Here is a 25,750-nt window from a genome sequence, read left to right on the forward strand (position 1 = left end):
ATGTTTTCTATAATTGTATTTCCTCTTGTCACCTACATGTTCTTTGCGTTCATGAATTTATTGATCAAGTTTTTGCGAAAATTCAAACCCTTCCTATGTTACATATTAGAGGTCATAAGCTGACATGCTATCAGCTCATTTGGCCCAAAGATCAATGCAGTGTTTTTATTTTGTATAATATTTTTAACTGAAAATTGTTAATACTTAAATTGGATAGATCTCATTTAAATGCCAGCATTTCAGCCTCCACTGAAAACTCAGAGATCTTGCTACAGTGCTTGCACCATCCCCATAGGCGCAGCCAGTGACTATAGCTTCAAATGCCCCTTAAGGTGGAACAGGTGCTGTGTAGATGACCATGACCTTCACTGTTCACTGTCGTTTCTGATCTACTTTACTCATTTTCATTATATGCTTGACCCTATGACGGGAATGCCAGTCAGAGTCAGAAACCCTTTGTTACTTTAAAAGCAAATGTATTTCTTTTCTCTTGTTTTCTAGCAGTGAACATTAACATCATTATTTAGGCCAGACACATAAAAAGCATCACCTGTTCACCTTGCGTTCTTGCACAGGCTTTGGTAATGGGGTCTTAATGCCTTGCCTTTCTTCTCTGGTAACCTGACACTACTCCATGGTCCTTGTGTGTCATTACCACTCTAGACACTATGTTGTCTATTCCATGGCTTGGTGTATCTATTGTAGATATTGTCGCCTACAAGATCCTAGGTGAGGAAGAGTTTAAGTCTGAGTAGTCGAGTGTGGAGTGGAGCTGTCAGGACTGAGCTAAAATAACAGTCCATAGAAACATATGCAAAAGAGTAGAGAAGCAGCAGCAGGGAGACGAGCCTCAAACTAACAGTATCATCGGTAAATTGGTTAATTGATCATTGGCTTATGGATAAATAAGTTGGTAAGCAACGTTTTAGTTTGTAAGACCTCTGAAGTAGGACGAGTTCATCCTGAATCTAGTGGCTGTTAGCTTGTTTGTGCTGGTGCCATTGAGTGTGAGATGATAGAGCTGGTGTGGTTAGGCGTGCTCCAGACTGAGCACTGTGAGAGGCAGAAAAGAATTTAGAGTTTATGAGCTAAAAGGGATTTTGAGGTTCACCTAATTCATTTCCCTCATTTTGCAGCTAAGGAAATAGATCCTCTGAGACAACTTAGCTAGTATCACAAAAGTAGTTTGTGGCCCCTAGTAGGGTCACAGCCAGCCCCTGCGTCGGGTCATGCTTTTTCCTTCACACATTCCGCCTCCCCATGCAAGGAGACAGACTGGGTGTTTTCATTTAGGACATTAAGTACCATCTTAGGAGGCCTTACTCAACACTGGGCTGTATGAACAGGAGGTTCTTTGTCTGTGATTGTCTCATCTATGTGAGGGCCAGCCAGGAAGCACAGGAATAAACATTAAGCATGACTTGTCCTAGGGATGTTACTTTACATACAAGTAATTAGGTAACAGGGGGCTGCTAAAGCAGAAAGGGCCACTCAAGCAAAAGATGGAGTCGTTTGCCATAGATTTTTCAGCATCCTAAAAAGACACATTTACTATAAAGAATACATAGAGATAAAGGTATATGGAATACACCATATGCCATATCAAAGTGTAAACTCTTTTAAAATTCACATTGCTAAGGGATTCCTGGTGCTTCTCTTCACTGCCCTGAATGACTTGCTATTATAGCACCCTCATGTGGAGGTTAATTTTCTATCTAACCTGACAGGGAAATAAAAGCATAGATTGGAAAGGAGTCTAATCAGTAGGGGTTTTAGACACTAAATGAATGATTTCCTTATTGCCTTACAAATTCGTGGCACAGAGCCTATATTGCATGTAAAACTGTTTTCATTAATGGGAAATGAAAGGTCATATGCCTACATTTAGGGAAGAAGTGCTTCCCTCTGCTATTTTGAACTCAGGGCTTTCATTACATTATCCATTGACATCTTGAACAACATTCTAAGCAACCACAAAATTGAAGGCACACAAATTAAACCTATAATTTATATGAGGTTAAGATGCGTCAGGAAGAGGTAGCATACAAAAGAACCTTCAGAATGCAGAGGTTCTTGGTCCTTGAAGAGGGGAATTCTGAATGTTTATACCAAATATGAAGAGAGAAGAAGTTGGGAGTGTTGGTTGATCCCATGAGAATTTGACCAGTGCCACATGGATCTTCTAGTCTTTTCTTTTATCCTTCTCTTCTCTTCCTTTCTTCTCCTCTGTTCAAAACTAGTTCATGTGGCACACCTCAGCTAGATTGTATGTCCTATAATGTTACTTGAGCCCCCAGAAGAGAAGTTTGCTAACTTAAAAGAATTTCCACTTTTACACACTCCTAATCAGCTCTTTCTCTTTGCAAGTGGCCCTGAACTACCAGGTAAAGTGAGCATACTTTAAAAATTCATGTTCTGATGGATTTCCTTGTCTGGCTTATATATTCTTTAGATGAGAAAATGATTGTTCAGAATATTTGCTGGCAGGCACAGTCATGCAAATTACATGACAGTTGTCATATAATGAGGCTTAGCAACAATTTAGTCATTTGCTAGAATGTAAAAATCCAGAAATAGTAGGGTCTCCTGTATGTAATTCTAACTTATACAAGTATGTCATTGAAGTCCAAGTAGCTGAATTTCTAGAATTTGTGCTTTCTTTCTTTCAGCATTGCTGGCCCAACTTTAGATACTGGCATTTAAAAATGGTTCTTTGAAACAGAGACGGTTACAGGGAAAAACTGTTAAACATAGTTTTGATCATTGTTCACTTTCATTAAATCCTAGGCAATAGCTTACCTTTCACCTGAGGACCTTTTGAGGGGAGAAATAGAAGAGTCACTGGAAAAGGTGCAGGTGGCTGTTAACATCTTAAAGACTTTCAAAAACTCCTTTTTCAACTATAGAAAAAAATTGGCAAGCTATTTTATGGGAAGAAAGCTGAGACCATGGGATTTCCATTCTCATCTGGTGTTTTGCAGATTTGACAAGTTTCTTGATCGTTTAATAAAAATAGAGGTATTCATTTTTTGATTTTATTTATTCATGTTGAAGGTGGGTGCAAAAAGCCAGTAGCTTTTCACATGATTCATGGAACAGTTTACTTTATATCATAGGTGGAGGTCTCCTTTCTCAGTGATTCTCATAAGGAGCTCAGCAGGCCAATGCTATGATGATACAAGGGCATTTTTTAAATCTTTAGTTTGGATTTTTTAAAAGTTCATTTTTGATTCCATTATTACATTGAGTATAAGTAAATCTCTTTATGTATCAGTGACTCTTAGAATTGACTAATCTGGAAGAGAGTTGTAAATCAGGAAGCAGTAAGCTTATCCTCTGTAAATAAATCCACTTTTCCTTTTGTATATTTAATGCTTAAAATTGGTATTTCATACCCTAAAACCCATTGGATAATTTAAATTATCACACTTTTTTAGTATATGAATATATGCTGTACTACAAAAATATTAAAACCATTTGTAAAAATAAAACATGGAAAAGTATGTGCTCTGTGTAAAAGTTTTCAAATACCTTAAAACCAAAAATTAAACACATACAACCTACACATTCTTACATTTGTATGGTGTCTATTGGCTTAGTTTAAAAAAAAAAAAAAAAGTTTAAATTGATGACACTGCCTTATTTTCTTTGTAAAGCTCTAAGAATTTTGGGCATTGTCATTGATAAAGGTTTGTTTTATTCCATTCAAAATTAGAGCTTTATGTCTTGAGAATTCTCATAATCACTTAAATGAGCCTGAATGCCTCTTCTGTCTGAATGTGAAATACCTAATGACGGGCAGCTTACATATGCCTTCCTTAACAGTTTCCTGGGCTCGCTTTCAATAAAGCAGACTCACTGCCAGGTGTGGGGTGTTGAAAACGGGAGTTTTGGATATTACCTGGGAATCTGACTTACGTTTAGGAAGATATAAAATTGGGGGAGTTATATGTCTAGTTATGGTAAATTAGAGGTTGCTTCTACTGCGAGATAGTTTTTGTTTTCTTTTTTTTAGAGACAGGGTCTCATTCTGTCACCCCGGCTGAAGTGCAGTGGTGTGAACACAGCTCACTGCAGCCTTGACCTCCTGGATCAAGTGATCCTCCCGCCTCAGCTTCTCAAGTAGCTGGGACTACAGGTGCACGCCACCATGCCTAGTTAACTTTTTAATGTTTCATAGAGACAGGATCTTTCCTTGTTGCCCAGGCTGGTTTCAAACTCCTGGGCATAAGCGATCCTCCTGCCTCGGCCTCCCAAAGTGCTGGGATTACAAGCGTGAGCCCTGTGCCTGGCCAGTGAGAGTTAATTTTTAATAAACGTGAAAATGGGAGAGTAATTTTAAAAATTAGCAATGACTTTGTTTAATTAAATACTTATTTCTGTCATGAAAATATTTATTTTCTGTCATTTTCTGTCACTGACTCATTGATTTTGAACATTTGAAAATGTTCTTGATTTGAAACTTTAAAATATTTTGCTGCTCAATGTAGTGGAAAGGTCTTTACTGTGTTTTTTACAAAGGATATATTTGCCACCACTTTGGAATTTGAAAAGCTGGAAAGACTGGAATTTGGTGGTACCAAAGGAGCAATTTTAAATGGACAAGTCCACGAGATGAGTGAAGAACTTATGGAACTCTATAAACTTTTTAAACAGAGCACTTATGACCCATCTGATTGCAATAACATGGTAATGTTGTACCTTTGCATTTTCATTTCGTGGGATCCTATAATTTTATAGCTGAAAAGGAAGATAGGTCACAGTGATAATAGGGACCATCCATTCCAATATCTCTAGGACCAAAAGAGGTTACATGACTTGCCTGAAGTCTTGTAGCTACTTAGTTAGTAGATCAGGGATCAGAACTTAAGCTTTTGCATTTTCAGTTCAGAATGACGGCTGATAAAACTGCAGACCTCAGTCTGGATTTGTATCTTGTTTGTGTATGCTAAACAGAAACTTTCCACACGAATTCAGTTTGATCTGATGTCCATGTAACTCGTGCTTTATTTTAGCATTTTCTTGAATCACTGGATATTTTGTTTTTTGATTCACCTGAACACTTGCTTTCACCCCAGTCATTAAGTGTATCATTTACATATTGGTTGTTTCTTATAATTTTTGTTATTCTTGAGAGCTGATTATAATTTCATATTTCCAACCACAGGAAAGGGGGAACCTTTCTGATTTAAGCTGCTTCTGTGCTCTGTCAGTTCCAGCATGTTAGTAGCCGGGGAGCTACCTGTGAGCATCCCTGCAGTTCTAGGATAAAAATAGCTTCATTTTAGTAGTTTGCCAAGAACAGCGAAGCCCAGGTCCAAAAGAGTGAAGATTTAGCTCTTGTTCTTATTATTGTATATGTAATGTGAGTTTATTCACTATTGTTTCTATTTGGCCAAACAATTGATTCATTGAAATGTACGAGTGCAGTATGTTAGCTTTATAAGGATGTAGTTAGCAAACTTAAGCCCTCTGAATTATAGTCAGTTTTGGAAAGTGGAGTTAATGGTAGAAGGACACTGCTGTAATAGGTGACTTTTTGCTAAACCAGGGTGCTAGGTATGAGGAACCTAGGATCATGGTGATGAATAATTTGACTGAGCTCATCCCCAAAGCCTTGTAAGATGCCTGGCACTTGGAAGGCATTCAATAAATATGTACGGAATGGGATTCTTAAGAGAGCCTCTAGGTTAGCGCCGCTGAATGAGCTAGTGGAGGAGGAGTGTGAGACTGAGCCTGCACAAGATCCTTGGGGACATTTGGATTGCAAGAGAGTCTTGATTTTGTTACAATTACAAAAACTGGCAAGTTTTCAGAGTGCCAGAATTAGAGAATGTGGCCAGGTTTAATTGACGTCACTACCTTGGCCATGCCAAAGGTCCTGATTTTACTCCTGTCTCTGCCTAAAGTCTGCATAGTCACAAACATGTAGGAATAGAAAATTCATTTACTCTTGAGGTATATATCTGCTTGGTATTTGTATTTTGGAAGCCCATTCTATTTTGCAGATAAGGTGGGCAGGGTTTACCTCTGATCTTCGGTCTGGTTGGAGACATCATAACCTTCCCCTGAAGTTCCCTTCATCCTCCTGTCTGATTCTTGCCTTAGAATCTAGAAGCTCCTTGACTTTGGTCATTCCCTAAAATTAAAACATGAATTAACTAAAAGTTAACTTAATCAGCGTACTTATGTTGAAAATGACCATTACTTTTTTAAAAAAAATGTGTTTTGCCTATCATTACTACTTTAAAATATTGCATTTATCATATATTTTTGCTTAATAAGCTGTTCATTTTGGTGCTTTTTAGCTGAGTTCCTTGTACTTTGACTTCATGATGAAATCAGTTGGTAGTTTTTGAGACATTATTTTAACAAATGACTTCCAACCTAGTGTATGCATATATTTGTATGTACATATGAATACATGCCCAACCTCTGCCCTTCCCCTCCCATTGCATTCACCCCCATGTTCCTGCTCCTGTCCCATCCCCTCTGACTACAAACTAGTGCTTATATAACAGGGAAGTGTGTCAGGGTCAGCCATTCTGCCCTTTGGTATATACATGTTTTAAATATGTTCCAGTAAATTAAAGAAATGATCACGGGTAATTTGCTTTTTGAAATGCTGTTGTTTATTTCTCTTCTCATCAATCTCAAGCCTACTAATCAGGCTTTGAGCCTTTATTGGTGTACCGAAAGGTTTGCTGCTGTGGTCCATTTACAGAATGTGGGGATTTTATCAGGAGTGCCCATAAAAATGGTTTTGGGTTTCTCAATTATTGAATGTTACTTTAGGTGTTTTCTTTGACATCTTCTTAGGGGACTGTTTGAAATCTAGACAGTTATGGGAAGAGACTTGCTTTCTTCATTATTAACGTTGAACAGTTAGTCCAGCAATATTAGACTCGGTAATTTTGCTGTCTTTCTATGGTGTTTCTTGATGAAATCCCTCAGATACCTAAGCAGAGATGGTAGCTATTCTTGTTGAGGGTAACCCCTTGGCTCCACTTAGTCTCTGTTAATGAGAGCCGGTTAATATTTACAGACGAAGTACTGGGTGCCAGGCATTGTGCCAGAGATTTCCCACATTATATACCTGCTTAATTTTCACTATAACCCAGAGAGTGGTCCCCCAGGCAAATGACAGTTTCACTAAATTACCTGAGATTATAGTTTCCAGTTGGTGGAATGGAAGTTTGAATCCAGAACTCTCAACCACAAGCCCTGCATACTTTTGTTTTCCCTCCCTCCCTCCCTTCCTTCCTTTTTTTTTTTTTTTTTTTTTAGACAGAGTCTCACTCTGTCGCCCAGGCTGGAGTGCAATGGTGCGATCTTAGCTCACTGCAACCTCCGCCTCCCGGCTTCAAGTGATTCTTCTGCCTCAGCCTCCTGAGTAGCTGGGATTACAGGCGCACACCACCATGCCCAGGTAATTTTTTTGTACTTTTAGTAGAGTCGGGGTTTCACCATGTTGGCCGGGTTGGTCTCAAACTCCCGACCTCAGATGATCCACCCGCCTTGGCCTACCAACGTGCTGAGGAGATAACAGGTGTGAGCCACTGCACTGGGCTTTTTTTTTTTTTTTTTTTTTTTTTTGAGACAGTTTCACTCTGTCACCCAAGTTGGAGTGCAGTGGCGTGATCTCAGCTCACTGCAACCTCTGCCTCCCAGGTTCAAGTGATTCTCCTGCCTCAGCCTTCTGAGTAGCTGGGATTACAGGGCTGTGCCACCATGCCCAACTAACTTTTGTATTTTTAATAGAGATGGGGTTTTCCACCATGTTGGCCAGGCTGGTCTTGAACTCCTGGCCTCAAAGTGATCCACCTGCCTCGGCCTCCAAAAGTGCTGGGATTACAGGCATGAGCCACCATGCCAAGTCCCTGCATTCTTTTCACTGCACCACCCTGTTAGTATTTATCTTGCTTGTTGCATCCTCATTGAAATGAAAGGAATAAGTTCATCTGTGGGAACTCACCTGAGGACCTGTGGCCTGAGATGGAGTGATCCAGGTTGCTGTGTCTGTTTTTCTGCTGATTTTCAGTGGGAAGCTTTATTCAGGTGCCTTGTTCACCATGATATCAGAATCTAAAATACATTTTAAAAGTAGTTATTTAGTTCATCTGTACTAGGTTGTATTCTAATTCCTAGAACGAGTCTGTTGTTCTGCTCTCACTCACTGAACTATTCTTTTGCTATTTATGTAGTGTTTTCTCATTTTAATTATACAGATTTCATCTTTATTAGTCATACACAGCATTTTCATGTTTTGCCTGCCTATTATTCAAGATTAAATGAGTTATTTAGCAACCTTCCTTAGTAATTCTTTTGGAAAGGTAACATTTGTAAAAGCTTAGTCCCTTTCTTCTCACCCTATGGCCTTTTCCCTAGTCTTCCATTTTTCCTCCCCAAAGGCATCTCTATTAAAAATTTCTTATATGATGTTCCAGAGATATTTGGTGCATGCACTGGCATATACATGTATTTATTCCTTTGTTTTCTGCTTTTGCATTAATAGCATTTATACCTTGCTTTTATCCCTTACTATATTTTGGCAGTCATTCTGTGTCACTACAATAGCATTGCTCATCTTAAAACAACTGCGCATTCCATCAGATTTATATACTAAAGTTTATCTTATTTATTTTAAAATGTCATTTAGTAGATATCGTTGTTTAAAATTTTAATTAGAAACTTCTGCTTCTGGAAAGAGGGAGATGTACTTTTCCCTACTGCTCCCAGTAAGTGCAACTAAAACACTGGCCATTATACAGTAGCATGGCTCACCTGTCACCGAGACTCCTCTAGATCTTGTTGCTGCTGAGTATCCTACCTGCCAGCGATGGAGATTGACTCTGAGGCTCCACCATGGTATTATCCCTTGAGGAGACCAAACAGCTGCTTGGCAGGAAGTTAATTACCCAAGAAGGACAGCGATTCATCTTGTACAGGATTGATACATATTCCAAGGATGTGTCTTCCTTGCCTGCCTGAAAGGCCTCAGCAAGCACGGTGGCCACAAACAGCCCTTGAAAATGTCTATTGCAGGAAGCCCAGAAAGGAAGCACCAAGTTGGTTTAAGGGACTGTTCTTGGGGTTGTAGGGGAGAGGAGATAAAAGGAAGCCAAGATCTGAGATCCCAGAAGATCTCAATACTGACTCAAGACTCTCTTGAAAGATGTAAACTCTGATAGAGGGTATGGATAATATGTTTGATCCTTTCTAGGGCTTAAGCCAAGACCCTATCAAGCAAGTAAGTGGGAGATTGTGCTTATAAACAGCTCTTTTGAAGTAAGACAGATGTTCTCCTTGCTTCTCAGAATATTTTAGGCCAAAGCATTTTGTGGGCATAAATTAGCCTAATATCAGTGTCAATGCTGTATTTCAGCTTACTCGTGAAGACCTGGCCTTTGTGCTGTAAGCAATTAAGAAAGACAGAATTCTTAAGTGTATTTCAAGGAAATGTAAAAACAAAGTGTTCAGTGCACACTTATGTATATATATTATGATGTTTATAACAAAAGTGTGAAAACATACACGGGAAAGGTTGAAACTTACTTTGGGGTAGTGGTTTTCTGGGCAGGCAGGAAGAGAAATGTGTCTGTGTGTTACTACTTATTTCTGAAATAAAATAACAGTATCTGAGAAAAACAAAACAAAACAAAAAAAACACTGGCCATTATATATAAAACAGACATAAGAAGACTCTGAAAGGTGAAAAGAAAAAGGCAGAGTGGCTGAGGATATTGGGACTCAAGAAACAACAACGTGATGATGAGTTCCCTGGATTTTCCTGTTGCCTGAAGTAATCCAGACTTGGAGCTGAAAACACTGGCAACGAGGAAATGCCAGTGGGCACGGTCCAGAAAGAAGCCCAGTAAAAGCCTGATCTCTCCCTAGCCAAAGGCTCAAGAAGGAGAGAGCTTAACACAAAAGAAGATTTGTAAGCCATCAACTCTCCACTCTAGCCAAACACCACGGAAGAAACTGTGCCCCACCCCTCCCCTTGCCAGGAAAAGCTGAGTGGGGAGCCTAGACTTACACCCTGTCTGTCTGAAAATGCTCCAACTCCCACCCTTGCTGGGGTGATGTCAGAGATGACCACATAGGGAGCCATGATTTTCATCCCTGCTGGCCAGGAATGAACTTCATTCTCTGTAGTATCCGGAGACCATGTGGGAATCCTGGATTTCCTTCTTCACCCAGCCTGTTGTTGGAGCAAACCTGATGGAGAGTCCAGACTATCACCCTGAGGCCAAGTGGTAACAAGGCCACCTGCACTTGTGGCAGCAGTAGAGACCACATGGGGAACTGGAAGTCCCAACCCAGCGGTAACAAGGAGCCCCGCCCGCCCTTGGGGGATGAATAGATGCCGAGTGGAGAACCTGGACTTCTGTCTCTATTGTAATGAGGCTGGAGCAGCATCACAGAAAGTCAGCAAAAACAAAAGGTTTAAATAAGAGAGTCTTACAACAATATGAAATTTCAGTAGAATATCAGCTAGTATACCAAGAACCAGGAAGATCTCAACTGAGTGAAAAAAAGACAATCAGTAGATGCCAATACCAAGATAACAGATTTTGGAATTACTTGAAAAAGATTTTAAACTAGTATATTAGTCCATTTTCACGTTGCTACAAAGAACTACCTGAGACTGGATAATTTATGAAGAAAAGAGGTTTAATTGACTCACTGTTCCACAGACTTAACAGAAAGCATAACTGGGAGGCCTCAGGAAACTTACAATCGTGATGGAAGATGAAGGGGAAGCAAGGACCTTCTTCACGTAGTGTTCAGAGAGAGAGCAAAGGGGGAAGTGCCACATACTTTTAAACCATCACATCTCATGAAAACTCACTGTCATGAGAACACCAAAGAGGAAATTCACCCTCCATGATCCCCTGTAAAATCAAAAACAAGTTAGTTATCCAAGATACAATGAAGGTACAGGTATTGGGTAAATGTTCCACTTCCAAATGGGAGAAATTGGCCAAAACAAAGGGGCTACAGGCCCCGTGCAAGTCTGAAACCCACCAAGGCAGTCGTTACATCTTAAAGCTCCAAAATAATCTCCTTTGACTCCATGTCTCACATCTAGGACACGCTGATGTGAGAGGTGCGCTTCCAAGGCCTTAGGCAGCTCCACCGTGTGGCTCTGCAGGGTACAGCCCCCACAACTGCTTTCACCGGCTCATGTTGAGTGCCTGCAGCTTTTCCAGGTGTATGGATCTACCAGCTGTCAGTGGATCTCCCATTCTGGGGTCTGGAGGACAGTGACCCTCTTCTCAGAGCTCCACTAGGCAGTACCCCAGTGGGGAGTCTGTGTGGGGGCTCCAACCCCACACTGCCCTAGCAGAGGTTCTCCACGAGAGCTGTGCTCCTGCAGCTGACTTCTGCCTAGACATCCAGGTGTTTCCATACATTCTCTGAAATCTAGGTGGAGGTTCTCAAGGCTCAACTCTTGGCTTCTGTGTACCCACAGAAACGTGCCAAACACAACTGCCTACCCAACGTCTCCACTGAGATATTTCATACACATCTCAAAATCACATTCAGATCTAAACCCCTGCCTATCCCTCCCCAAACCTACTCTTGCCTGTCTCTCCAACTCATTAAATGGTACATATAATGGGCTACTTAGTGAGAAACCTTTGAGTCATCTGTAATCTTGCTCATTTTCTCACAACAACCATCCAGTTCTTTCAGCTATGCCTTGAAAGTATTTCCAGATGTTTTCTGTGACTTGGGTTATTGCACTTGCCTCCAAACTGCTCCCTCTTCCCCATCTTGGCTTTCTTAGTTTGTTCTCCACACGGCAGCCTGAGTGCCTTTTAGATACTAAGTCAAACCATGGCTTTTCTCTAATTACAACCCTTCAATAGCTTCTCATGATGCTAATAAAGGCAATTATGCAGTTTTCAGAATACAGCAACATTTTTATAATGATTTCTGAACAATACTAGCACATCATTTATTCTGCAATATATATTTATTGAGAAACAGCTATGTCCTGGGAACTCCATTAAATATTGGTACTGTAATTGTGAAAGAAAAATAAACCTGGCAGTTACACTCAGAGATTAAAATCCAAGGGAGAATGTAGATAGGCAGTTATCATATGGGTGCCCGGTGCTGGGGTATGAAGAGTACAGAGTGCTCTGAGAACATTTACATAGGGCCCCTTTCCAGAGGAGGTGAAATGTAAACTGAGACCTGTAACATAAATAGAAATGAAGCAGGTGAGAAGTGGGTGAAGGAGAGAGACAATGTGATAAGGCTCTGTGGCTGGATCCGAGAGTGTGAAATTGGGAGAGATGGCAGAATAGTTAGGAGCAGTAAGTGGCATCCAGACCACATAGGGTCTTATGCAATAGATTATGCTAAGACCTTTGGACGTTATCCTAAGAAACTGACAATTCTGAATTAAGATTGTGAGTTAAAGGATTCTAAATAAGAAAGTGACATGATAAGATTTCTATTTTAAAAAAGATTATTTAGTCTGCCATTGGAGGATGAATCAGAGATAGGACTAGCGGCGAAGAGTAGTTAGAAAGTGATTAACAGATATCCAGATGAGCAATAATGGTGACCTGGACCAAGGGCATCCTGGAGATGGAGGATAGTAGAGAGACTCCAGAGGTAGTTAGAAGAGCACTTGACAGAGAAGTCAGGGAGGTTGCCCAAGTTTCTATTAGGGTGTATAAAAAGAAGAGCAGCTTTGTAGAGAAGATAACAAGTTCAGATTTGTACTTGAACAAATTAGGTATGAATTTTTTGTGGGACTTTCCAAGGGAGAGGTCCCATGTGCAGTTCTAAATTTGTTTTCAGGAATGAGTGAGTGAGAAGGGAGGGAGGTGACAGAGAGATATCAGGGAGGGAGACTAGCATATTTTTCTCTCCCTGAGATGTTTATTTCTAAATATTCAGTTAATGTTTTGTGACCTTAAGCCGTATGTTCTCTATTACCATACTAAGAAGAGGGATGTCAGGCGTGTTAAAACTTGTTGGGAAGTTGTGTTTACTTTATTAGCCAACGAGCCTTGAATAAAGAGATTGCTTGGCTCTATTTCAGAAGTGGAAACTTCCTCTTGATGCTAAATATAACATTGTGGTGTATGACACATAGCGTCGTAGAACTTTGCTGTTACACTGCTTTTCAGCTTGTGTGAAATTCAGCATAAGGTGCCCTCTGTTTAGGTTGCTATAACAAAACACGATAAACCGGGTAGCTTATAAACGACAGAAATTTATTTTTCAGGGTTTCAGAGGCTGAGAAGTCCAAGAGCAAGGCTCCCGCAGGTTCAGTGTCTGGGGAGAGCTACATCCCAGTTCACAGGTCGCACTTTTTAGCTATGTCCTTACTTGGTGGAAGGATGGAGGAGTCTCTCTCAGGCCTCTTTTATATGGGCACTGATCCCATTCATGAAGGTCCCACACTTATTACCTAGTCACCCTGGAAAGCACCACTTCTTGATACTATCGTATTGAGGGTTAGGATTTCAAAATAAAATTTTGCAAGGACATAAAACATTCAGACTCTAGCAGGTATATTCCTTCAAAGAAACATAGCATCTGGGATCAGGAGCCAGGTTGCCTGGCTTTAAATTCCAGCCCTGACATTTACCAGTGGTGTGATTTTAGGTGAATCATTTAACTTCTCTGAGTTTGTTTTGTCACCTATAATGCAGAAAAAATTATAACCTACATAAGATGTTGTAAGAGGTGAGTTAATCATGTGAAATATTTAGAACAGAATTACTCATGTGCTAACTGTCATTAATTCTATTACCGTTGTTATTGTTAATAGATTGAGGCTCAGTTTACAGAGGTGGCAAAGGCCTTCATTGTGAGAAATCTGTGGTGTGTACTTCAGAGGCCTTTTGACTATAAAGCACCAAAATGTTTCTGAAATCCTGGGACTTCTTTACGGGAGACTCAACTCTGATGCTATGAAGATGACAGTTATTCTTTCACCGTTTCATTCTAACTATGGGAGTGGATAGTTATGTATCAGGAGGAAACTGAGGGATGCTAAACGCATGCTAATAAGAAACTGGGAAAATGTAAGAGTATTTGTTTCCTCTGTATCACTAATGATATTTTCTTACCTGTGGATTTCAGTTCTCACCTGAAGAAATAGTGTTTCCATGTAGATTTACAACTCCATGAAAAAACAAACAAAAACCCTTCCTATTTAAACTTATAAATGGACTAAAGTTATAATGAGGATAGGTTCTTTTTTCTTTTCTGAAAAACTTCACTTTTTCATTTATAATCAAAATGATTTGGGAGTAGGAGGAGAGACTGAGGCTTCTATGTGAGCATGTGAGCCAAAGCACTGCTGTTGAGGCCTGGGCCACTGAAAAGAATCGGGAAAGCATAGGGGAACAGTGCTAAGCTTTCAGTGATTCTGTAAGGTGGCACTTGCACAGTCAGTCAGATATAGCTCTTTCTTGAACTTCCCTGGAATGCTGCTATGAAAAATAAATTCACTCAGAGACAGAGAGCGAGCGAGAGAGAGCTAAAGTAAGGTCACGCTTGTGTGATTGCTATTTTCGCTGTTGGATTATTTCCAATACACTAATATTTCACTTTGAATTTTACAGGAGTTTGAAAGTGATTATGTGGCATTTAAGTCCAAAACTCTGGAATTTGACAGAAGGCTTGGGACAATTATTTGTGAAGCTTTCTTTAACTGCAGTGGCTTAGAAGCTGCATTTAAGGTTAGTTCTGAAGAAGCTATCATAAAAAACGTTTTACTAATGAATAATATAGGCTGTTAGATGAAAGGGGTAAATTCTCATTCAGGTAGAGTATTAACTAGGTTAACTAGTCATATTCCCTTCAAATTCAGCTCACTGAATAATAAACTTTGAATAGTGTACTAACGAATAATGACACTTTGGACAAGATTATTTTAGGACATTTAGTTACTGTTCTTTTCTTGCATTCACAGTGTTGTAGCTCTCATTAGCTTCACAGCAAATTTGGCCTGGCCAGTGAAATATTGATTCAAAATTAAGTCACAGTGAAAAGTGAAAAATACCTTAATTCAGGAATTTCTTTTATTTACCATTGTTTAGATTGTTAGGTTCATCTGCCTATTTTATTATTCTGACTGAAACAAATAGCGATTTATATACTGTATTTACCCAGGCATAAGACATCATTAATTATCAGACACACCATCATTTTGTGTAACAATAAAAAATGCTGCCAAATAATTATGATTTCATTGACTGCATAATGTATTTTAGTCGCAGAGATTTTGAAACATAAAAGTATGCTTGTCACGGAATTGATGAAATATAGTTAAGAGTTATATAAAAGAAAAGCATCTCAATAGTGTCCCCAGATGAAAAGCTTATAATATGAGGAATAGGAACACCATGTAAAACTTGCTTGACAAAGAAAAACACAAATCAAGTATAAATTAATAATTAGATAACGTCCCAAAAGAGGGACGGAGGGTTCAATATCAGAAGAAAAAGAGCTAAGAAATCATGGGTATAATTCATTGAGAATGGCAGCGCCAAACAATATAGCAGACACAGATTTTTAAAAGATATTGTTTGATTTTGACCTTCGAATGAATTGGCTAGTCAGTGGAGAAGACACCAGCGTTCTCTGGCCCCAGTCAAGCATTTTAACATAAAGAATTCACGAGGATCTGGATAGGAAGAATCAATATCGTGAAAATGGCCATACTGATCAAAGTAATTTATAGATTCAGTGCTATCCCCATCAAGCTACCACTGACTTTCTTCACAGAATTAGAAAAAACTACTTTAAATTTCATATGGAACTGAAAAAGAGCATGTATAGCCAATACAATCCTAAGCAAAAAGAACAAAGCTGGAGGCATCATGCTACCTGACTTGAAACTACACTACAAGACTTCAGTAACCAAAACAGTATAGTACTGGTACCAAAACAGATATGTAGACCAGTGGAACAGAACAGAGGCCTCAGAAATAATGACACACATCTACAACCATGTGATCTTTGACAAACCTGACAAAAACAAGCAATGGGGAAAGGATTCCCTATTTAATAAATGGTGTTGGGAAAACTGGCTTGCCATATGTAGAAAACTGAAACTGGACCTCTTCCTTACACCTTATAGAAAAATTAAGATGGATTAAAGACTTACATGTAAGACCTAAAACCATAATACCCCTAGAAGAAATCCCAGGCAATACCATTCAGGACATAGGCGTGGGCAAAGACTTCATGACTAAAACACCAAAAGGAATTGTAACAAAAGCCAAAATTGACAAATGGGATCTAATTAAACTAAAATGCGTCTCCACAGCAAAAGAAACTATCATCAGAGTGAACAGGCAACCTACAGAATGGGAGAATATTTTTGCAATCTATCCATCCGACAAAGGTCTAATATCCAGAATCTACAAGGAACTTAAACAAATTTACAAGAAAAAAACAACCCCATCAAAAAGTGGGCGAAAGATGTGAACAGACACTTCTCAAAAAGAGACATTTATATGGCCAAGAAACATGAAAAAAAGCTCATCATCACTGGTCATTAGAGAAATGCAAATCAAAACAGTAATGACATACCATCTCATGCCAGTTAGAATGGCGATCATTAAAAAGTCAGGAAACAACAGATGCTAGAGGGCACGTGGAGAAATAGGAATGCTTTTACACTGTTGGTGGGAGTGCAAATTAGTTCAACCATTGTGGAAGACAGTGTGGCGATTCCTCAAGGATCTAGAACCAGAAATACCATTTGACCTGGCAATACCATTACTGGGTATATACCCAAAGGATTATAAGTCATTCTTCTATAAAGACACATGCACACATATGTTTATTGCAGCACTGTTCACAATAGCAAAGACTTGGAACCAACCCGAATGCCCATCAGTGATAGACTGGATAAAGAAAATGTGGCACATATACACCATGGAATACTATGGAGCCGTAAAGAAGAATGAGTTCATGTCCTTTGCAGGGACATGGATGAAGCTGGAAACCAACATTCTCAGCAAACTAACACAGGAACAGAAAACCAAACACTGCATGTTCTCACTCATAAGTGGGAGTTAAACAATGAGAACACATGGACACAGGGAGGGGAACATCACACACCAGGGGATGTCGGGGAGTGGGGGGCTAGGGGAGAGATAGCATTAGGAGAAATACCCAATGTAGATGATGGGTTGATAGGTACAGCAAACCACCATGGCACATGTATACCTATGTAACAAACCTGCACATTGTGCACATGTATCCCAGAACTTAAAGTATTAAAAAAAAAGAATTCATGAGGATCAAATAGTTCTTTGTTTTATAAGAACTCTTCAGTGAAACTCAGGTGCCAGCCATCAGCCGAAATGTACAGCCTGTTGTTATAAAATGACCTGTAATCTCACCTCTCAGGTATAATTACTAGTATATTTAATACTACCACTATTTTTTCTTTGTCTAGATATGCATACATGTTTCTCTTTGACAAAAATGACATTATATTTTAATCCTCTACTGTAATCTTCTTCACTTAACAAACAGTCATAAAATTTTTTCTTGCCTGTATAACAGAATTCAAGTATTTTTTTTTTTACATGTGTGATAGTCTATCATATTCTTTGCTACTGGAACTAGTTTTCTTTCATGCTTTTACAAATAACTAAAAAAAATGTAGAGTGAAATCTCAATTACAGAGGCTCCTGCCATTTTCAATTCAAGTCTCTCTCTTTCACAACCATTAGTATGAATTCTGTTATAGTACCTGTCAGTTAATGTTTTTTCTAAACAATTTAATCTCTTAGGTAAAAGGTTTTTTTCTTTAACTTTTCACATATTTGACCTGTTTACTGAACAAATATAAGATGAGATCCTACTGTCATAAGCTTGGCGGGGCTGTGGCATCATCTTACAGCTTCTGTGTAGATTGCCTTCCATGGTGACTTGTACAAAGTGGCGTTTAATAAGTACTTGAGGCTAGGTGGACTGACTGGTAGTTCAAGTAATGAAATAACATGCTGATGAGGGTAAACTGCTGCAAGTGTAATGGCAGAGGAAAAAATTACAAGGCTGTGTACTTAGAAAAATATTGCATCCATAGGGATAGAATGATGAGCTCTGACCATTTACTGTTGGTCCCTGGGAAAAAAAATATTTATAGATGGTTCTCTGAAGACGACTGTTCCAGTACCTGCTATTGTCAAAGACATGGCCAGGAAGGGCACCGGAACTGAGCGCTATTCTACTCTAATATAAAAGTATAGTACTTTAAAATCTGAAGTGCTGCTGCTCACCAAAAACCAAAACCAAATACTACTGAATGGCTCTCTAAAATTTACATGAAGGTAAACCGAAGTGTGTAAAAAAAATTGTCTAGAAAGGACTTCAGCTTTGAAAAGTATTAAAATGTGAAGTGTATATGGTTTAGGTGGCCACGGATTTTTAAAAATCTTTGAAAGAGGCGCACCTAGGAAAAATATAAATATGTACTACACCGAACAATGGCAATGGTGTTATGAAAAACTGTATTATGCAATGAAAGAGAAGTGGAGCAAAATTAAGGCAAACCTTGCAGATCTCAGATGTGATATTTAGAAAGAGAAGCATGTGGTGGGAATTACTCTTCAGTCTTGAAGTCAATGTGAAAGAAAACATCTCTACTCTTCATAAAATAGCTTTTAGTTTCACTGTGAACAAAGAAGCAAGAGCTTGAAATGACCTTTACTCTCCTCCTGGAGGGTAATTTTTATACATTTTGCATGACAAACAATTACAATAATGTATACTGCCTAAAACATTGAGACTTTTCCTACTATTTTTTGGCTTTACAACCTCACCTCAGAGTATTTTCTCTATGTATTTTCTCTTGAAAACTTGGAGTTAAGGACCGCTAAGCTGGTGGGCAAGATGTGATGTAGCTAGGAAGCTTCTGGTATTCTTTCCATTGTGGTCAATATGATAAGTGTTTAAAAAATAATGTTGTGAAATAAATACACTTATCATTTCTTGTTGGAATATACTTTTTTGTTAAATACATAAGGCAATGTTTACTTTAGAATTTTTATTTGAAACCCAAACTCAACAAAACAATGGCTGTGGGAAGAAAGTTAATCATTTACATTTTGCTAGGTAGCCCTGAGTAGTAGATTTAAAAATATTTAGCAGTTTCTACTGTAGTTATAATTGATGTTACCAGAAAAAGTCAGAATGTGTTTGTCTAAATTGATCCCTAAGGTACAGTTATAGTTACATTTTAGTTTCTATAATTTTTTCGTGGTAATTTTATTTTCACTGAATATAGTTTATGGAAATATTTGCAAATTTTTATTATGAAGCTGTTTTTTTAAGTGAAACAAGTTTTAGGGAATACCTGTTATTTCCTTAAGAAAAAGAGCAAAGCCCCCTCCTTTGCCATATTGCTAAACAAGGCGTGACCTTGGATACAGTTTATCTACCACTGTAAATATACTTAGTTATTTTGAGATGTCTTCTTTCAGAGAAAATACCTATATGACAGGCTTAATAACTAACGTATTATAAAGCCCACACAGAATGATCAGATAACAAAATGACATAACTTTCAATGGCGTATTAGCTGATGAGAAGCTACACACTGAAGCACAAACCCGAATGCTAGACTGCCTGGTTTCAAATCCCAGCTCCGCCACTAGCTGTTACAAGTTTGGGAAAATCATTCCCTCCTTATAACTCAGTTTCCTCACCTGGAGTGTGTAATAATAACAGCACGTTTAAGGCCCTTAACATATAGTTCCTGGGACATAGCACTATAGAAACATTGGTTATATACAAATAAATGTTTTGGTTACGTCATTTTGCTTGCAAGGAAAGAGCTATTTTATGCTAGCACACAAAAGAATCCACATTGGGTAGTAAACAAGACAAGAGACTAATGGGAATCCAAAATCAGACTCACTGGATAACTAAGCTTTGTGAACACTGGCAGTGAAGGTAAGTTTGAAATCTATGGCGCTCCATTGACTAAGCAAGAGGAGTTTGTGAGACTCGACTCCTGCTTTGCTGGTCATGTGATCCTGTTCAGTCTGTGTGTCTGCTTTCTCCTGTCCCACTATCAGTTGACTTCCTCTGCTTGCTAGTAGTTTCTGCTCACTGATAATTTTAGCCAGCATGGATTCAGCCAGGCCCTGACTCTGAGAAAGAATCTTATTAGCTCAAAGCATTGATTTGAGCCAGGACATTCGTGTTAAAGGAGTCATCCACCTGTGGAGTGGTTGTCCTTGTAACAGTCACCACTGTAGCCCCAGGACACTGTTGGGGGTGGCTGGGTCATGTGGATGTACCAGCGGCCATAGGCATGCAGTCATGGTGACTGGCACATCTGGTATAATTATTCATGCTGTGACCTAGAGGGCCTCAATATGGATATATGGATATTTGTATCTAAAGAATACATATGTAGGAGGGAAGAACAATAACAAGTACGTGAATCTTGTTTCTATTCTTATATCTGCAAAGCATCTTCTAAAATGTTAACTGGAACCCAACAGGAAATAGTATTAGCTGTGAACGGAAATTGCAGACAGACAGTGGTTCCTTTCTGCTGAGAAAGGGAAATTATTTTACATCTAGAATTGGTTTATTGGATGTACAGCAATTTTAGGGAGATGCAAAAATACATTTTACATTTTGAAGCATCACAGGATACTTTTAAGATTCTAAACTTTAGTCATGTAAGAGGTTTGAAGGGGAACATTATGAGCTGAGTATTTGTTAAAAACTCATAGTGCTTAATGTTGCCTTCACTTTGATTTTTATAGCTTTTGACCATATTTGGAAATTTTCTAGAGAAGCCAGTTGTCATGGAAATTTTCAGCCTACATTACAGCACACTAGTGCGTATGTTTAATACAGAGCTGGATGTGTGTAAGCAATTGTATAATGAACACGTGAAACAGGTAAGTGGTGGATAAGGTTGGACACATTTACAATATCATTTAGGCGGATAATGACCATCAACTAGAACTCTATGTGATTATATCTAAAGATTAGATATAGGCACTACATTTTTGTGCTTCTATTTAACTGCTTTCCTCATGGAGATGGTAAACTTGCTTTAGGACTGTAACTCTTCTAGTAATCAAGTGATTAAACACATACGTTTTATACTACTGTAAAAATACCAAAATGAAAAATTGCTTACAAGGTTGGAAACCATTCTGACTAAATGTTCCCTTTCTTCCTCTTCACCAAAATATCAACTTGCAGATTGAATGTGGTCATGTAGTTCTTAACAAGAACATGCCGTTTACCTCAGGAAATGTCAAATGGGCCCAACAGGTTCTCCAACGACTTCAAATGTTTTGGTCAAACTTTGCATCTCTCCGTTATCTGTAAGTAGTTAAGCTTAGGTCATGGCAAGTTATTCTAATGGTACGGGTGACATTTTATATGAGAGAGTGAGCTGTTCATATTAGCACTTAGGAACCCATTGCCCTGTTCACTTCTCTCACTGGTTGGGTTTGTGGAGAGGGATTCATTCCCATGGTTTTGGAATATTTCTAATGGGACTCTTAGAATTTCATATGCTTACATGTTTTCTGGTCCTTTTTTCTTTTCACTTGTCCTTTCCACCCACCATGTTTGGAGTTTCTTGTTATTGTTTTTCCTTTTTCCAATAAATAACACTGCTTTTATTATGCAATCTTTGTACCTTTTTCTTCTCTTCGTAGGAGCCAGTAGCTTGTTGCTATCAACATTTAGTAAAATCTTGAGTTTCATTCATCTTATAACTTTATCTTTTAAAGCAAAAGCAATTAATAGGTGCATAATTTGGTCTTGACTGTTTCTCTTCCTGGTTGTTTATAGTGCATTATATTTTATATATGGTATTACTATACAATTATTAAGCTGAAATCTATCTAATATATGTATAAACCAGTAGAAAAACCTTATTCCTACAGATTTTTGGGCAATCCTGATCATGCTTTAGTTTATCAAAAGTACGTTGAAATGACCACTTTGCTTGATCAATTTGAAAGTCATATCTATAATGAATGGAAAAGTAACATGGATGAAATCTGTGAATTCAATTTGAATCAACCCTTGGTTAAATTCAGTGCCATAAATGGTCTTCTCTGTGTCAATTTTGACCCAAAGGTAGGGATTTGATTTTTTAAGATGATTTATAAGTGCCCTTTTTATTATAAGCATATTTCTGATATTTCCAGTCATTTGTAATTCACATTAGGGAAAATGTCAGAGTTGTGAGGACTGTAACTGTAAACAATTTCTTACAGGTCTTCATTGTAGAGATTTGTTTCTCAAATTCTACTAATTGCTCTATTAATTTATATTGTAATTATTTCTTTATCACGCCACCCTCACTAGATAATGAGCCACTGAGAGTAGCATCCGTTTCATTGCATCTTTATGCTCTATGTTTCTAGTTTAGTGTCTGGTACTTGGTGACACTTAGTAAATGTTAGCTCAGCTGAGTTGAATCATTTGTCTTTACCAGACAGTTTCTGGCTTAAATATATTCATAACATACACCAGTGTTTTAGTTAAAATTTCATCACGTAAGTTAAGATTTGGGGAATCAACAGAATACACAGAATGAAAGACATGTCATGTTTTTGATGAGCACTGGTAGATTTTAATTTATTGTCATTTCTTTCAAAGGGACAATAAAATAAGCTTGTATATGGTAATTAAATTGATGGTAATTTTAAAAAACAAAACATATTAGTATAAAAAATAAGTTAAATAATGTCCAGGATGAATATTATCTTTACTGAACAGGTCTTTTGTTAATGCATGGTAAATCATGTAACAAAGGAAATTTATATATTTTCTCAATTCTCATAATTTCATTACATGTTATGTAACAGTGGGATTTTTGTTACCATTTATGTATGTGTATGTGTATATAATTATACAATATGTGCATATATTTAATCAATACTAGATGTGCATGTATATATGTATGTATATGCATTGTATATATTTTAAACAAACGATCTCCAAGTCTGGCAGCTTGCTAGATATGAGACACAAAATAAGCTTTCTTTTCTATTTACCACCATGGGTATGCTTTAGGGTAAGGGGCAAGCTTATAAGAATATCTATTTGTAATTTCCATGACAAAACACAAAATGCCTTAAACATCTAGCTGAATTTTTAGGGGATGAAGATTATACATTCACTATTAGTGATTACCTGGAGTCTCTCATGGCAGTCCAAATGCATGCCTAGGAAGTGGGAAAGTTAGCCTCACTGAGCTGGATAAGCATACTCTGCACCCAAATTCTGATCTGTTTCCCTAAAATATGTACAGAGAATAGTTGACTTTATTTTGCTAGTAAAACTCAGCACACATACCTAAATATATGACATAGTGAACTGAGGATTCGTTCTACTTTCTGATTTCATAAAACCAATTTATAGAAACTAATTTCTTGAGATGTTTAAGGATAATTCATATACCTTTACTGTATTATGAATGTATGATTTTTGTTTTTAAAAAGTATATGAAACAAAAGTCTATTTACCTTGATGATTTGGAAATACAGTAATACTTGGATAACATCTTAAGTATTTCAAGTTAAACTTGAGTTAAAATAGAATGATATCATGAAAATATGCAATAATTTTAATAATTGTATTTTAATAGCTAGTGGCTGTATTGAGAGAAGTGAAATATCTTTTGATGTTGAAGAAACAAGACATACCAGATTCAGCTTTAGCCATCTTCAAGAAAAGGAATACTATTTTAAAGGTTTGTGGTTTTTGTTAAAAAAAAGATACTAGGACCTATTATGAATATAAATATTTTGGATTTTAATTATTATATAGATCTGCATGATATTTTTACACCTTTAAGACAGAGAAAATAGCTAACATATTTGGCACTTTTTGTTTTGGGGTTTTCTTTGCTCAGTACATTGGAAATCTTGACCTTCTTGTGCAAGGGTATAATAAGCTCAAACAGACGCTCCTGGAAGTTGAATACCCTCTGATTGAAGATGAGCTGAGGGCTATTGACGAGCAGCTGACAGCAGCCACAACGTGGCTGACATGGCAGGATGACTGCTGGGGCTACATCGAGAGGGTGAGGGCGGCCACGTCCCAGTTGGAGCACAGAGTTGAGCGCACACAGAAAAACGTGAAGGTGATCCAGCAGACCATGAGGGGCTGGGCCAGGTGCGTGCTACCTCCCAGGAGAGAGCACAGACGAGAGGCAGCCTTCACCTTGGAGGACAAGGGTGATTTGTTTACAAAAAAATACAAGTTAATCCAAGGAGATGGCTGCAAGATCCACAACTTGGTCGAGGTAATGGCTTTTAACCTTTCAAGATTTATAGATCTTTTCATTGAGTTCAGAGAAGAGCAAAAATCTTTAACCTAATAATGTGGGACTCTTTTATCAAGCCTGAAAGAGCTTTATGAATGGTATTATTAGGTATTTAAAGTGGGGGAATTTGTGTTACTTGCCTGCAATTTCTGTAGCCCTCACCACTGTCATTCCTGAGGGAAGAGATTAGAATGTGAGATGTGTTGATTAAACAGAAAGGCTAGTGATAGAATCTTTATCTTGTCACAGTTGCATCCTCTTTTGGATGCTCCTAATAGCTACCACTGTTTGTTGACTGCCTCGTATGTGCCAAACAAACAACTTCCTTAGGTCATCTCAAGGTACCCTCTCAACCATCTCCTAAGGGTGGCAACAATAATTACTCTCCTTTTAACGAAGATTTGAGTTCCTAAAACAGTAACAGGCACTCATCTAGGCTTATTAATTCGAGAGAAAACAGAAAAAACACACACAGACACACACAAAAGGCAGAAGGCAGGAAAATAAAAGCAAACAACACAACGCTCCCCTGCCAACCACCACCAAATCCTTTATTTCATGGAGCTTACACTCTAGTCAGAGGAAGTTAGCAAGAGAAAAGAACAAATAGGTATGTCAGTTGTAATAGGAGCAATGATGAAAAATAGAACAGAGCAGGCGGGATAGGGAGTCGCTTGGGGGTAGGGTGGTTGGGCAGGCCTCTTTCCTAAGATAGTATTTCTGCAGAGAACTGACAGGGAACAAAGCATATGGATATCAGGAGAAGAACATTCTGGAGAGCAAAAGTATAGACACTTTGAGGCAGGAGCAGCCTGGCCTGTTCCAGGATCAGTCAGCAAACTGAGATCAGAATTTGCAAGGGGAGTGGTAGTAGAGGGTGAGGTAGAAGAGACTAATGGTACATTATGTGGGGTTAGCAGGCTGTTATGAGGACTTTGGATTTTACTGTAAGGGGAAAGAGCAGCCAGAGACTTTTTGCTCAAAGGCTTTCCCTGTGGAGCGTAAGCCACAGGCAAGCAAAGAAGTGGTTGGCAGGGAGACTCTTCAGAGCCTATGCTAATAATCCAGGTAAGAAATGATGCTGCCTTGGGTCATAGTGCTAGTGATCAAGGCAGTTCATATCCTGCATATATTTTGATGGTGGAGCCAGCAGAATTTGCTTTGAGGAATCAGAGGAGAGAGAAGTCAAGGATGATTTCAAGGTTTTTGGTCTGAGTGATTGGACTGGACTGGAGTTGCCCTTTAATGATATGAGGAAGACTGTGGTGAGCAGATTTTGTAGCAGAAAAAAAGAGGAGGTTTGGTTTTGGACAAGTTAGTTAGAGATGCTTGTCCTAAGGGACATTTTGAGTAGACTAGATTTGCAAATGTGTCTTGTGTTCAGGGCAAAATCCAGGTAAGTAACAGAGAATTGAGATTTATGCACATATG

General features: G+C 38.4%; 1 protein-coding gene across 1 annotated transcript in view; it reads left to right on the forward strand.

The window, feature by feature from the left end:
• The window catches only part of DNAH11 (dynein axonemal heavy chain 11), a 359,011-nt gene that overhangs the window by 24,408 nt on the left and 308,853 nt on the right, over nucleotides 1-25,750 (forward strand). Inside the window, exons 7-14 of the mRNA XM_055347302.2 lie at nucleotides 2,788-3,018; nucleotides 4,522-4,689; nucleotides 14,604-14,720; nucleotides 20,784-20,921; nucleotides 21,232-21,356; nucleotides 21,927-22,122; nucleotides 23,639-23,743; nucleotides 23,906-24,298. Coding sequence (XP_055203277.1) covers nucleotides 2,788-3,018; nucleotides 4,522-4,689; nucleotides 14,604-14,720; nucleotides 20,784-20,921; nucleotides 21,232-21,356; nucleotides 21,927-22,122; nucleotides 23,639-23,743; nucleotides 23,906-24,298 — 1,473 coding nt within the window. The remainder of the gene's footprint in view (nucleotides 1-2,787; nucleotides 3,019-4,521; nucleotides 4,690-14,603; nucleotides 14,721-20,783; nucleotides 20,922-21,231; nucleotides 21,357-21,926; nucleotides 22,123-23,638; nucleotides 23,744-23,905; nucleotides 24,299-25,750) is intronic.

Source organism: Gorilla gorilla, chromosome 6 (genome assembly GCF_029281585.2).
Source record: "Gorilla gorilla gorilla isolate KB3781 chromosome 6, NHGRI_mGorGor1-v2.1_pri, whole genome shotgun sequence".
In the NCBI taxonomy this organism is placed as follows: domain Eukaryota; kingdom Metazoa; phylum Chordata; class Mammalia; order Primates; family Hominidae; genus Gorilla; species Gorilla gorilla.